Below are 16291 nucleotides of genomic sequence, written 5' to 3' on the forward strand. Positions count from 1 at the left end.
TCAGTGCTTTCTGTGGTTTCAGGCTTCCACTGAAGGCCTTGGAGCATGTCCTCCAAGGATGAGGGGGAACTACTGTAAACAAACAACCAAATAAAAATATGGGCAAAAGATTTGAGCCAACACTTTATTAAAGAAGACATACAGATGTCAAACACATGAAAAGATGTTCAACATTATTCATCATTAGGGAAATCACTGCACTTATAAGAACAGCTAAAATTAGAAAGATTGAGTGTACCAAGTGTTGTCAAGGATGTGAATGAATGGCAAGTCTAAAACAGTGCTGGTGGAAATGTAAAATAGTATTGTGTTGGCTAAAAAGTTTATTTGGGATTTTCCATAGCATAAAATGGTATAGAAAAACCTGAATGAACTTTTTGGCCAATCCAGTAATCCCCCTTTTATTTTAAAGATTTAGTTTTAAACTGAGAGTTGGTTGACATACAACATGTTAGTTTCACATGTACAACATAATGATTCAACAGATACATATTTTGTGAAATAATCACCACAATAAATTTAGTTAATACCAACTACCACACATAAGTTTTTTTTTTCTTGAGGTGAGAACTTCACCTCAATCTTCACTTTAAGATTTATGCTTAGCAACTTTTCAATATACAATACTGCATTATTGACTATAATTACCAAGAAGTATATATAAATCTTAAGGACTGATTTATTTTATAACTGAAAGCTTTTACCTTTTGACTATGTTCACTCATTTCGCTCACCCCCAAACACTAATCCCTGCCTCTGGCAGGGACCAATATGTTCTCTGTATTCAGTTTTTGTTGCTGTTGTTTTTAGATTCCACATACAAGTGAGATCATACAGTATTTATCTTTCTTGGTCAGACTTACTTCATTTAACAGTATGCCCACAGGGTCCATCCATGTTGTTGCACATGACAAGATTTTCTTTTTCTAATGGCTGAGTAATGTTAAGTTGTATGTATGGGCCACATTTTCTTTATTCAGTCATCCATCAGTGGACATGTAGGTTGTTTCCATGTCTTGGATATTGTAAATAAAGCTTCAGTGAACATGGAGGTGCAGATTTCTTTTCTGTTGGTGTTTTAATTTTTTTTGGATAAATACCCAGAAGTGGAATTACTCGGTTACTTGGTAATGCATCCATTTTTGAAAACATATCGGCAGTTTTTTAAAAGTTAAACATACAACTAATACATGATTTAGCCATTCCATTCCTATGGGTTTATCCAAGATAAATGAAAGCATATGTCTCTACACTTACTTGTATATGAATGTTCATAGCAGTTTTATGTTTAATAATTAGCCAAAGAAGTGAACAAATAAATGTGGTATATCCATATCTTGTTATGCTATTTGTTATTAAAAGGAGTGAACTATTGACTATACAACAACATAGATGGATCTTAAGTATCATGAGTGTAAAAAGTCAGACAAAAATGACTATATACTGTGCAATTTCATATATATAAAATTCTAGAAAATGCAGTCTAAGCTGTAATCATAGAAAGCAGATTGGTAGTTTCCAGAATATGGGTGTAGAAGGGTGGAGTGATTACAAAGGGGTTTGAGGAAATTTTTGAGAGAGATTGATATGTTTATTATCTTGATGGTGGTGATGGTTTTATTATATACATATTATGTCAAAAATGAACCAAGTTGTAAAGTTTAAATATGTGCAACTTATTTTATATAAATTACATCCACGGTAAAGTTGCTTTTTTAAAGGCAGCCAAAAAGATAAAAGGTGCAGAGGATGGAAATGTTGGCTGACTTATCATGATAACAGCAATAGAAGCCAGAAGACAGTTGAATAGTATCTTCAGAGTTCTGGAGGAAGGAAAAATCTGTCAACATTTATTTCTTTGGCCACACCACACGGCGTGAGGAACTTCCCTGACCAAGGATTGAACCCATGCCCCCTGCATTGGAAGCAGAGTCTTAAGCACTAGATCACCAGGGAAGTACTTTTTTTTTTAAAACTATATTTCTATACCCAGTGAAATTAACAATAGTGAGCACAGAATATATATATACACACATGCATTTTTGTTTTATTCAAGTATAGTTGATTTACACTGTTGTGTTAATTTCTGCTCTAAAGCAGAATAATTCAGATCAATATATATATATATATACATATACATTCTTTTTTCTTAAATCATTGACCCATGGTCTTGTAAGCCAGTAACTTTTATTTATTTATTTTTGGCTGTGCTGGGTTTTCATTGCTGTGCGTGTAGACTTTATCTAGTTGCAGCCAGCAGGGGCTACCCTTCATTGTGCTTGTAGGCTTCTCATTGTGGTGGTTTTCTTGTTGCAGAGCATGGGTTCTAGGCACACGGGCTTCAGTAGTTGTGGCACATGGACTCAGTAGTGGCATGGGCTTAGTTGCTCTGCAGCATGTGGAATCTTCCTGGTAGGAATCGAACTTGTGTTCCCTGCATTGGCAGGTGGATTCTTGACCACTAGGGAATCCCAGTATACATTATTTTTTTTAAAGTTTATTTATTTATTTGGCTGTGCCAGATCTTAGTTGAGGCACACAGGGTCTTTGATATTTGTTGTGGCTTGTGGGATCTTGGTTGCAACATGTGAGATCTAGTTCCCTGTCCAGGGATTGAACCTGGCCTCCAGCATTGGAAGTACGAAGTCTTAGCCACTGGACCACCTGGAGAGTGCCCTACGTTCTTTCCAATATTCTTTTCCATTATCGTTTATCCTGGGACATTGCATATAGTTCCCTGTGCTATAAGCAAGATCTTGTTGTTAATCCATGTTATATATATAATAGTTTGAATATCTTTCAATCCCAAGCCTCCCAGTCCATCTCTCCCCACCACTTTTGGCAAACACAGATCTGTTTTCTATGTCTGATTCTGTTTCGTTTCAAAAGTAAGTTCATTTGTGTCATATTTTGGATTCTGTATATAAGTGATGTTACATGATACTTGTCTTTCTCTTTCTGACTTACTTCACTTAGTATAATAATCCCTAGGTTCATCTATGTTGCTGCAGATGGCATTATTTTATTCTTTTTTATGACTGAGTAGTATTCCCTTGTATATGTGTACCATGTCTTTATCCTGTTAATGGACATTTAGTTTGTTTCCATGTCTTGGCCACTGTGACTGGTGCTACTATGTACATAGGATAGCATGTATTTTTTCAAATTAGAGTTCCCCCCAGATATATTCCGGGTGTAGGATTGCTGGTTCATATGGTTCTGTTTGTAGTTTTTTAAGGAAACTCCATACCGTTCTCCATACTGGTTGTACCAGTTTACATTCCCACCAACAATGTAGGAGGGTTCTCTTTTCTCCAGTGTCTCCAACATTTTTATTTGTACACTTTTTAATGATGGCCATTCTGACTGGTGTGAGGTGGTACCTTGTAGGTTTGAGTCACATTTCTCTAATAGTTAGTGATGTTGAACATCTTTTCATATGCCTGTTGGCCATCTGTATGTCTTCTTTGGAGAAGGATCGATTTAGGTCTGCCCCTTTTTTTGATGGACCTAACAGAGTCAGAAGAGGTGGCAAGAATACACAGAACTATACATAAAAGGTATAGTAAGGACTGGTGTGGTGTGGATGCTCACTTGGAGCCAGACATCCTGGAATATGAAGTCAAGTGGGCCTTAGGAAGCATTACTACAAACGAAGCTAGTGGAGGTGATGGAATTCCAGCTGAACTATTCCAGATCCTAAAAGATGATACTGTTACAGTGCTGCACTCAGTATGTCAGCAAATTTGGAAAACTCAGCAGTGGCCTCAGTACTGGAAAAGGTCAGTTTTCATCCCAGTTCCAAAGAGGGCAGTGCTAAAGAATGTTGAGACTACTGGACAATTGTGCTCATTTCCTGTACTAGTAAGATTATGCTCAAAATCCTTCAAGCTAGGCTTCCATAGTACTTGAATTGAGAATGTCTAGATGTACAAGTTGGATTTAGAAAAGGCAGACGAACCAGAGATCAAATTGCCAGCATTCATTGGATAACAGAGAAAGTAAGGGAATTCCAGAAAAAAAATGTACTTGTAAAACAAAAAAAAAATGTACTTGTGCTTCATTGTGCTAAACCCTTTGACTGTGTGGATCACAACAAACTTTGGAAAATTCTTAAAGAGATGTGGGAATAACAGACCGTCTTACTTGTCTCCTGAGAAAGCTGTATGTGGGTCAAGAAGCAACAGTCAGAACCTTATATAGAGCAACTAACTGGTTCAAAATTGGGAAAGGAGTATGGCAAGGCTGTATATTGTTACCCTGTTGATTTAACTTATATGCAGAGTACATCATGCAAAATGCTGGGTTGGATGAGTTACAAGCTGGAATCAACATTTCCAGGAGAAATAGCAACAATCTCAGATATGCAGATGATACTCTGCATATCTTATGCTGGAAAATGAAGATGAACTGTGGAGCCTCTTAATGAGGGTGAAGGAGAGTGCAAAAGCTGGCTTAAAATTCAACATTAAAAAAACTAAGATCATGACTTCTGTTGCCATCACTTCAGGGCAAATAGAAGGGGAAAATGTGGAAGCAGTGCCAGATTTTCTCTTCTTGGGCTCCAAAGTCACTGTGGATGCTGACTGCAGCCATGAAATTAGAAGATGCTTGCTTCTTGAAAGGAAAGCTATGACAATCCTAGACAGTATATTAAAAAACGAACAGATCACTTTGCTGACAAAGGTCTGTGTAGTCAAAGATGTGGTCTTTCCAGTAGTCATGTACGGATGTGAGAGTTGTACCATAAGGAAGCCTGAGCATCGAAGAATTGATGTTTTCAGGCTGTGGTGCTGGAGAAGACTCTTGAGTGTCCTTTGGACAACAAGGAGTTCAAACCAGTCAATCCTAAGGGGAATCAGCTCTGAATACTCATTGGAAGGACTGATGCTGAAGCTCTAATACTTTAGCCACCTGATGGGAAGAGCCAGCTAACTCATTGGAAAAGACCCTGATGCTTGGAAAGGTTGAAGGCAGGAGAAGGGAATGACAGAGGATGAGATGGTTGGATGGCATCACCAACTGGATGGACATGAACTTGGGTGAACTTTGGGAGATGGTGAAGACAGGGAGGCCTAGTGTGCTGCAGTCCATTGGTTCACAAAGAATCAGATGTGAGTTAGTGACTGAACAACAACAACAACAATCCAGCTTTCCTAGTACCATGTTTTGATAAGACAGTTCTTTCACATTGAATGTTCTTAATATTTTTATTAAAAATAATTTGTCCTTATGAGCATCTACTTCTGGGCCCTCATTTTATTGACCTCTGTGTCTATCTTTATGCCAATACAGTACTCTTTTGGTTACTGTGACTTTGTACTAACATTCGAAATCAGGAAATTTGAGTCCCCTAAGTTTCTTACTCTTTTTCAAGATTGTTTTGTCTATTTGGGGTCTCTTGAGGGTCCATGTGAATTTTAGGATTTTTTTTTCTTTTTCTACAAAAAAGTTGTTGGGATTTTGATAGGGATTGAATTGGATATGTAGATTGCTTTGGATACTACTGACATCTTAGCAATATTGAGTCTGCCAGTCCATGAACATGGAATCCTCAGTTGCTTAGTTGTGTCTGACTCTTTGTGATGCTATGGACTGTGTAGCCTGTCAGCCTCCTCTGTCCAGGAGTTTCCCCCAGCACGGAATATCTTTTTTTTTTCTTTTTATTCATGTCTTCTTTAATTTCTTTAAGCAGCGTTTTGTCTTTTTCAGTGCATACCTCTTTCATGTTCTTGGTTAAATTCATTCTTAAGTCTTTTATTCTCTTTGATGCTGTTTTGGGTGGAATTATTTTCTTAATTTCTATTTCAAATTGTTTATTGTTAGTATATAGAAATGCACCTGATTTTTAAAATAATTCTATTCATTTTTATTTTTGACTGAGCTCAGTCTTTGTTGCTGTGCAGAATTTTCTCTAGTTGTGGTGAGTGGGAGCTATTCTAGTTGTGGTGAGCAGGCTTCTCTATTGTGGTGGCTTCTTTTGTTGCGGTACACGACTCTAGGTGTGCAGGCTTCAATAGTTGCAGCATATGGGCTCAGTAATTATGGCTCCCAGGCTCTAGAGCACAGACTCAGTAATTATGGTGGATGGGTTTAGTTGCTCCATGGCATGTGGGATCTGCCCTGATTAGGGACTGAACCCATGTCTCCTGCATTGGCAGGCAGATTCTTAATTGCTCTGCTGCCAGGGAAGCCCAGAAATGCACTTGAGTTTTTGAGTGTTGATTTGTATCCTGCTGAATTTGTTCAGTAGTTCTGATGTCTGTTTTTAGACTATTAAGGGTTTTCTGTATACTCGATTATGTTTATCTGCAAATAGGGATAATTTTATTTATTTATTTTTTAATGTGAATGCCTTTTATTTCTTTTTCTTGCCTAATTTCTTTGGCTAGAAGTGGTAAAGTGGTCAGTGTTTACTGGTTCCTAATCTCAGAGGAAAAATTTCAGTTTTTCACTATCAGATATGATGTTACCTGTAGGTTTTTCATACATGGTCTTATATAGCAGTAGTTTCATTTTGTTCCTAGTTTTTTGAGTGCTTTTACCACAGAGGGGTGTTGTATTTTGTCAAATGGTTTTTCTGCATCAGTTTAGGTTCTTTGTCCTTTCTCTCCTTTCATGCTGTTAAGATGATATATTACATCTTGATTATTTTATGTTGAACCATTCTTGCATTCTAGGAATAAATCACATTTGTTCATGGTGTATAATCCGTTTAATATTCTGTGAATTCAGTTTGCTAGTATTTAGTTGAAGATTTATTGAAACTTTTTAAATAGAAGAATAACTGGTATGTGCTATGCTTAGTTGCTCAGTCATGTCTGACTGTTTGCGACCCCATGGACTGTAGCCCGCCAGGCTCCTCTGTCAAGGGGATTCCCCAGGCAAGAATACTGGAGTGGGTTGCCATGCCTTCCTCCAGGAGATCTTTCCAACTCAGGTATCGAACTGAGGTCTCCCACATCACAGCCTGATTCTTTATCGTCTGAGCCGCCAGGGAAGCCCAAGAGTACTGGAGTGGGTATACTGTTCCTTCTCTAGTGGAACTTCCCGACCCAGGAATCAAACCAGAATCTCCTGCATTGCAGGCGGATTCTTTACCAGGTGAGCTACCCAGGAAGCCCAATAACTGGTATAAATACAGGGAATTGGATGAAGAGTTAGGGATTAGAAATAGGAAAATGATTAGGAGACTTTTGCCTCCTAGGCAAATTTTCCAAGCCTAAACTAGTTCTTTCCATAATTTACCTCATCTCAGTAGTAGGCACCACGATTTGCCCTGTTCTTAGCATAAGCACATTTGAGTCATCTTTGGTTCATCTCTTTCTTTCATACCCCACATTCAAACAATTAGTAAGTTCTATTGAATATGCCTTCAAAATATTGTGTATTTCACATTTAGTCATTTGTCGTATATCTCTACTTTTTGTGCTGTAATCTGAGCTACCACCATCTGTCACCTGAACTATTTTCAAGTTATTCCATTTCTTTCCCCCCACAATCTTCTTCACTTAGCAGCCAGAATTGTTCTTTTAAAATATATCATGTTATTTCTTGCTCATAGCCCATCAGTGGCTTCCCAACTTAAAATTCTAAACCCTTACCAGATTTTACAGTGTTGTACAGTATTTGACTGCTACTCAACTTTTCAACTTCATCACATTTCATAGTCACCTTTTTGTTACTCAGCTTCAGACATTAGGCTTTTTTTGCCTCTCAGTCCTTGCATTTACTATTTCCTATGTCTTGGAAAATACAGGGAACTGGATGAAGAGTCATAGATTAGAAATGGGAGAATAATTAGGAGATTTTTGCCTCCTGGCAAGTTTTCCAAGCCTATTTCCTATGTCTTGAATGCTATTCCCCCAGAAATTTGAATGTCTCTTTTCTTCACTTCTTTCAAGCTTCTTTACCTTAGAGTGATTTTCTTTGTCTACTCTATTCTATAGTAGCACCCTCTTCTCATCAGTCTGTAGCCTCTTACCCTGTTTCTTCTCAATAACACTACCTGACACTATAATATTTGTTTACTTATATGTTGTCTATTTTCTCTAATTAGAATATATGTTGCAGAAGAGCAGGGACTTAATTGATCATATTTATGACAGGATATATATCCTGTTGAAATGAGGATGATCAATGATACGAGGATATAAATGACAATATTTGATGGAACAGTATCCTAAAGAAGGTAGAATAGACTTATTAATAGCATAGAGGAGTGTGTTCATTGATTGTCTTTTATCCATTTTCAATCTAGAAATACTTCCGTGTATATAAAGATAGTTTTGTTGCATGTTAATTTTATATCATTTTTCCCATTAAGTATGTTGCTGTTAATACGTTGGATAAATCCTGAAAACAAAAAGTCCTGAAAACTGATATATCTGTTCATCTAACTTCTATTTAGTTTATAGTTAAGATTGTAAAAACGATCATAGAAACTTACAAAAACAAAGTTGTCTTACTTTCTATGTTTAACTATTCTGTATGATAGGTAAACTTTATATAGGTTAAAACGGATTATGATAACAATAAAATTAGGAATAAACCAAAGTCTTTGTTTAGCCATATTGAGTATGGGAGGGGGAAAGAACAAACTACTTTTGATTATTCTTTTGGGAGCTCCTTATCTCAAAAAAATAAGAGATTGTTTCTTGACTGAAATGTGATAATAGAAAATGCCTTTATTATAATATTAAATAAAAAAGGTAGGAGATGCGGGTTCAATTCCTGGCTTGGGAAGATCCCCTGGAGTAGGAAATGGCAACCTGCTCCAGTATTCTTGCCTGAAAAATTCCTTGGACAGAGAAGCCTGGTGGGCTACAGTCCATGGGGTTGCAGAGTTGGACATGATTGTGCATGCTGCGCGCGCACACGCACACACACACACACACACGATCTTCAATTTTGTTAAAAAAAAAAAATGAACAGAATAGTCTGGGAGCTGGTAGATGATTTTCTTCTTTTCCTGTAATTTATGTAGCTTTTGCAGTTACCCTGTATTTTTTAAAATCAATATTAATCAATTTTAAAAAGTTACTGTGCATATATATAATATAGTCCTTCTTTAGCTCCTTGTTTTAAATTGGCTTTCAAACTTAGAAGAAAAAAGATTTTTTAAAAACATTTTGCCTAGTTTTGTATAAAATAACAGGGAAATCATTTTTTAATGGGAGGTAGTATATAAAATATATGATGATAGTGTTTAGGATGTTTTCCTGCAGTGATTTAATCTGATAACTGTACATGCCAGTCAGACACAGTCAAGACCTTCTGCTACACCTAAGACAGTCTCTTTTGGCTACAACAGAATGATCAGCTAAATGTTGTACTTATGGAAGCTTGGCTTGTAGCATTTCATAATTTATGCAGATAGTAAAGTAAAACAAGTTTTATTTTTTAAATGTTTAATAACAGCTCCCCCCATAGCATCTCTCATTTTTTCAATCCTGTTTCACAGAGGCAGGGATCTCTGTCTCTGTTGTTCAGTTTCATTTCCTAGATGTCTTAAATCTGGCAATTGAAGATGAATATATGTTGAGTATGTCCTGCTCTCCTAAATATGAGGACATTAAAATAGAAGTCTCTTTTTGTATTGTTGTTATTAAATGTTACACTAACAGGAAAAACAGGAAGAAAGTGAGCTTCGTTCTCTGCCGCCTCCTTCCCTTGCCCACTTGGCTGCTTTAAGTGTTGCAGTTATTGAATTAGCAAAAGAACAAGGAATAACAGATGATGACCTCAAAGTCCGTCAGGAAATTGTGGAGGAAATGTCAAAGGTTATAACAACATGTTTACCAGGTACAACTTCATTTTATACTTAATTTTTAAAATGATACAACTCTTCCTCTTGCTTCCCCTTAAACTTAATGTTTTTCTTTCAATTTTTTTCTCTTCTTTTTTTCTACTTAAAAGTAGATGAATTTCATTATTTTATAAATGAACTTTTTGGCGGGAGATAGTTCAGAAAAAGAAAATGAAAAATTGTAGTATGGTATAATTTTTATAATAAGAAAAAAAGATTTTTAAAGTGTCAGATACACTTTAAAATAATTGCTTAGTGCTTGAATATTGTATTTCATATTAAATTTTTGTTGTCATTGACTTCTGAATGGACATTTTAATCATTTATTTCAGTTGTATGTATTAATACTACTCACTAAATAAAATTTCTTTTGCTTGATTGTGGGGAAAATTAAGGATGTCAGAGGCAAAATTTGCACTTTTATTTCTTTTTTTGACTCTTTATCTTTCTTCATAGAAAGCTTAAGTTTTGGGTTCAAGGGGGAATTGGGTCAAGTTTATTATAGGCATTTATGTATAGATTATTTGCTTAGCCCTTATTTCTTTCCATTAATACTGAGTTTAAATAAATGTAAATGTATATTAAATATGATTTGTTTCTTACCACCAAAGGAATTTTGGACAGTTAATAAATTATTGTTTTATATGAAACCATTGTGATATTTGTAAGAAAGAATATAAATTGAAATTGAAAAATGTTTACTTCTCTATTATTTCTAATAATAATAAAACTAATAATGTAGCTTTATATCTAAAACACATTGGTATTAAATTACATATAATAATTCACTATTACTATAAAGAAGAATGAAATATTTAGGATTTTAATGACTTGGATGACTTTTAGACATTTTGTGAACATGAAAAGTAGAGTTTTATATGTATAACTGAGTATAAACTTACACTTTCTAACATACTAAATATGCCCGTCAGTCCTAATTATGTTATTTTTCAACTTGTCCTCAGAGTTTTCCAACTCTGTCCATAATATTTGCCTTATTATGATTTTTGAAATAACATGTTTGTTAGTTTGCAAAAGATGTAGGTGGCATGTTATTGTTTCCTTTATTTTGTCCTGTGAACTCTTGAAAACCATAGTTTTTTGGTTTTAGGTCTGCAATATCAATTGAGTTGGCTTCATTTTGTGTTTTTAAGAGCATTGGCTGAACGTCTGTGATTCCTTCCCCATTTAAAGTGCTATTGCATGTGTAAATAGAAATATCTAAAAATGTAGTTTGTGACAGTAGCCATAGCTAGGTTAGTACATTCTTTACTGTTAAATATTAAATGTGAACCATACTTCTGGTCATTCCTAAATGAATTATTACTAAAATTTTGTCTAAACACTGAATTTGTATGAGTTATTTCTCTCTTCCTGAACCCTACAAATGAGAAACACTTTTATTCTTTTGTAGATCAGTTAGAAAAGGATAGTATTGTTTTATAATTCTTGTACTAGAATTGGAAGACACAGAATTGAAATACATGCAATTTTCCTACCACTGTTTATTTTTAAAAGTTCTCATATTTGCATGCTGTTTCATACTTTGACATTTTTCCTTCATTTCCAGAGTGTTCACTTAGGTTGTATGGCTCATCTCTGACTAAGTTTGCTCTGAAAAGTAGTGATGTGAATATAGATATAAAATTTCCTCCCAAGGTAAGTAATTAGAAAAGAACCTTTCCCGTGTAGTTCTTATTTAGTAGTTAGTGTTTTTTATTATCTTTTTAGAGAAGATATAGGGGAATATAAAACTCTGGCTTGAAGAATGTTACCGTGATGATTTAACAGTGCTTTTGGAAAGTACTTTTTAGGTGTTAGGCATAGATAGTATTAAAGAAAGATGAGACAGAAAATAAGGAAGAAGAGGATGGCATTAAAAAAAAAGAGAAAGGAAAAATGCTTGTGTTTGACTGTGTTGAACAGTTATTGCTTATGGTAAGCAGCATAGAAAGAGGAAAGAATTTAGAAATCATAGCCTGTGTTCAAATCTTGGCTGCAATGAGCAAGTTCGTTGACCTTCTTGAACTTCAGTTCTTAATTTCCAAGATAGGAATAATAACTTTTATATTAAATATGGTGATATATACCATATATTTTTGTATAGTGCCTGGTACATTATGGGTACTTTTAGTAAGTAGTGGCTGGGGCTTCCCTGGTGGCTCAGAGGTTAAAGCATCTGCGTGCAGTGCAGGAGACCTGGGTTTGATCCCTGGGTTGGGAAGATCCCCTGGAGAAGGAAATGGCTACCCACTCCAGTATTCTTGCCTGGAAAATCCAATGGACAGAGGAGCCTGGTGGGCTATACCCTACAAGGTAGCAAAGAGGCGGACACGACTGAGCGACTTCACGTAAGAGCCATTAGCAAAATACCAGTGTTGCTTAGCATTGCTAACATTGCTTACTTACTGATACACCAAACATTTAAAATAATTAGTTGACATTTTTTGTGTTTTGAATTTTTTTAATAATAAGTTTATGCTCAAGGAGGTTTGATTTGGGTGAAAGTTTTTTGATGTTTGATTTCTAGTCTGAATCAGCTGTGAACTTTTTTTTAAATAGCAGCAAAGAACACATTTAAGGTAAATATTTGACATGGTTGTTATTTAAAGTAGTATTTTAATCTAAGCCTTTTATCCATGCTGCCAGTTGTCAATATCTTTAAATTTCTTACCTCAACAACTTTTCTTTAGAAATCATGTGGTAATTTCCTTTTCATTTGTTTTGATACGAAATTGCAGACTTTTGTCACTCTAAGAACTCATTAATTCTAGGAGTATTGCTAGAATAATAGCAGTACATGATTTGTTAGATTCTACTTCCATGAATAAGATCTCTTAATATAAAAGTAAAACACTATTCTGTTTTCATTATTTTAAAATGCAAAGCATTATTTTACTTGCGTTTAATGAATGATCTCTAAAGTTTTGCAACTTGAAGTTTAAAATTAGTATATTGGTTTAATTTGAAACTTTTTTTTAGATGAATCATCCAGATCTTCTGATACAAGTGCTTGGAATTTTAAAAAAAAGTGGTGAGTTTTACAAGTTGCTTTCTAAAGAAAGTTCTCTAAAGATATATGCATTGTGCTGTATATATATGGCTATTTAAGTTAAACTAAAACTGCTAGCATGTTTGAGTCATTGATTAAATACAGATATATCCATATACATACATATATTTAATAGGTTACTAGAACATTTACATGTTGGTTAGATAAAAAACATCATATTTAAAATCGATACATTAAAAACTATTGCCTTTTGGGTAATTTTAAAATTTTACCTTTGAATATTATGGACAGTTCTTGTGTAGAAGGAGACAGAAAACCTACAGTCATTAGATTGTTGACGAAGGAAGATTTAGGGAGAGACTTGGGGAAAAATACGTGTATGCATTGAGTAAATATGTTTTTTACCCCACTTAAACAATATTAACCGTTTATAGTACCTCAACCAAATTATACCTAATAAGTTTTTCATATGTGGCCCTTCTGTCTGGATTAATTTTTATGTAAAAATGACATTCATATAGGTAAAAATACTTTTTAAATAAAAATTGTGAAAGTTACAACTTTTTCAAAGTAAATCCCAGATCATGTAGTACAATCTGGACTACTATTCTCTTGGTTTTATTTGCTGCTTTTCTTGTTATAAAGTAAATGCTCAAGAGCTTAGAATATGAAGCCAGACTTTCCATACTCAAATTTTAGTTTTCAAAGTACCACTTACAGGTTGTGTGTCCTTTGACAAATTACTGAAGTGTTAATGCTTCAGTTTTCTCATCTGTAAAATGGCAGTAATTTAGTATCTTTTTGATAAAAAAGTTGTTTATGAGGATGAAATGGATTAAGCCATAGCTTAGAAAAGTGCCCAGTATACAATAACTTCTTATTAAATTGCTGCTGCTGTCGTCGTTATTATTATTCCTATTATGATCCTAAATTTTATGAATCAAAATTACCTGTCAAAAATATTTGCATTTTGACTTAGCAGAGATAGCTTATTGACTTTAGCCATACCTTCTTATTGGCTGTAGTGTCAGTTCTAAACCTCTTTTCCTCTCTCTGTCTGCCCTGTCAGCTCTCCATTATTTATCAGCTTTTTGGCCATTTTTCAGGGAAATTTTTAAGGAATTATTTTGGTTCAATTTAACCTGGGAAGGGAATTTAATATTTTCTTTTGTAATAAATAGCTAACTCTCATTGTGCAAAAGCTCTAAAGCATATTGTTGATAAGAACTTTTACCTTTTTAGACTCACTGCAACTCACTGTCAACCTAGGAAAAATATTTAAAATACATGTTTCCGCTGAAATACATGAATAGTATATCTTAAGTCACATAGCATAGGTTTTCAAGATTTAGTCTGATTGATTGATTATTCCCTCCTTTATATGCCCTCTGTGTTCTTTCAGGACCTCTATCCTGTTATCTACAAGATTTATTTGTTTATATGTTTGTTTTCCAAATTCCTGATCTTTGTATTTATTCATTGTCATATCCACCATTCATAATACAATTCCTGATATATGGCTCTTCAGCACATTTGTTTTGAATAAATTAATTCCAACAAGTACTACTAAGAGATTTTCTTTAAACTTCAAATGAGATAATGTTAATCCATCTATTTTTGTTTAGATTAGATATTTTATGGTGTGGAGCCTACCTTGGAGATGTAGAGAAAGACTTCAGAGTGGAAGTGTGCTTCACCTGTTAGTCCTTCCTTAGGAGCTTTGATTGGGCAGAACCATATATTAACAGCAAATGAGGCCAGTAGAGTTAGCCTTTTACTGCCATGGATAATTTAAAAGAACTATATTGTCAAAGCATTGTAGGTTCTCATTTCGTGACTCCTGTGGAAGTAGCCTTCAGAAGTAAGTGATGTCCTCCTCTGTTTACTATATGAAGGTTTAACAACTTCGACTAGATTGTATACGTACTTAGAAATATTCAAACTTTTAGGGATGTTAAAACCTTTCTTCTTAAGGTAATTACAGTGTTCTGATAGTACTTGGGATTCTGCCTGTCTGTGGTTTGTGATAATACAGCAGATGGCATCAAGAGAGAGAAGAGATTCTGTTGGGTTGACACTCAATACAAGAGCAAGATAATACATAATCATCTTATGGATTATCCACAGAAGCACTGAGAGTGATTTTTAGAAGGAGACTATTACATGTTTACCATAGAGTAAACATTTGAGAGTTGCTGACATTAGCTTACCTGTTTTATTTTTTTTTCCTTATTAGTATTATATGTAGATGTGGAATCTGATTTTCACGCTAAAGTTCCTGTTGTGGTGTGCAAAGATCGGAAAAGGTTGGTAACAGTGAAGAGAAAATAAAGTTGTTGGGTTTTTTTTTTTTTTGAAATAACAGCAACCAAGTATGCAGTGAGTATTTCTAAGAGAGAACATTTTTGTTTTAGATTTCTCCTTGGATTAACTTAATTAAGCTAGTTTCTATTTATTAAAAATAGCAAGCTTACTACAAGCTTTTGAACAAGAAATGAGTTACCAGAGAGTTGGAAATAAAGCGTTCTATACTTTTCATTTGTTTATTCACCCAACAATATTGAGCACTTACTGTATGTTAGATACTGCTTTGCTTTCAAGCTTTTGCTTTCTTACTTTTATTTCAAAGTAAGAAATAGTCTTTCTTGTCAAGGAGTTCACTGACTATTAGAATTTAGTTTTTAGTTCACTGAAATTGAGGTGTCATTGGAGATGACTTTCTATTCAGATATTTATAGGATGGAGACAGCAACATACCTTTGATAAAGGAAACTAAAATAATCCTATTTGAGACCAATGTGGGAGAGATGGAAACAGTACAGAAGTAATAAAGGGTTCTTTTATTGATTATTTATCATTATTTCTTGTATTTTAAGATTACTTTGCTTTCTTATTCAAAACTAGAAAGATCTATGAAGATCTAGTTCAACTTCCTTATTTTCTAAATTTGAAAATTGAGATCTAGAGTGAGTAAGTGATTTGTCCAAATTCAAATTATTCAGGGGAAAGTTAGAATTGGAATAGAGGTATTAACGATTTCCAGTGCTTTTTCTACCACATTGTATTAAATTGCCTTTGTGACAACCTCAGTCACATTCTCCCTGCCACCAAAATGTTTCTGCTATAATTTTGTTTAAGGTATCTCTTATTTTCACTTAAATATAAGCATTACTTGTGGATTAATAGATAAAGTCTTTCTAATCTCTAATCTGGAAATAGCCTAACAATAAAATCTTAAAAGTTGGATAGTAAAAATTAGATTTAAGAAGTATAGCTAGTTCAGTATTTCATATTTTGTGTTTATTATGTGCAATGCAAAAAGAATGGACTAGGAAGATATGTTGCATTGTTTAACATTGATGTGATCAGTGTCTTTCCCTCATATAAATCAAATTTTGATGAATCATAATGCAACTTTTGAGATTAATTTTTCATGATCTTAAGTACTAATTACTTAAGATTATTTTTTT

General features: G+C 34.4%; 1 protein-coding gene across 9 annotated transcripts in view; it reads left to right on the forward strand.

Moving 5' to 3' along the window:
* TUT4 (terminal uridylyl transferase 4) overlaps positions 1-16291 on the forward strand; it is a 130015-nt gene that overhangs the window by 52471 nt on the left and 61253 nt on the right. For all 9 annotated transcript variants that reach the window (XM_043461317.1, XM_043461311.1, XM_043461320.1 and 6 more), the window contains exons 5-8: positions 9627-9804; positions 11379-11467; positions 12791-12842; positions 15058-15127. In XM_043461317.1, the coding sequence (XP_043317252.1) occupies positions 9627-9804; positions 11379-11467; positions 12791-12842; positions 15058-15127 (389 nt within the window). The remainder of the gene's footprint in view (positions 1-9626; positions 9805-11378; positions 11468-12790; positions 12843-15057; positions 15128-16291) is intronic.

This window comes from Cervus canadensis, chromosome 2 (genome assembly GCF_019320065.1).
Source record: "Cervus canadensis isolate Bull #8, Minnesota chromosome 2, ASM1932006v1, whole genome shotgun sequence".
Lineage (NCBI taxonomy): Eukaryota > Metazoa > Chordata > Mammalia > Artiodactyla > Cervidae > Cervus > Cervus canadensis.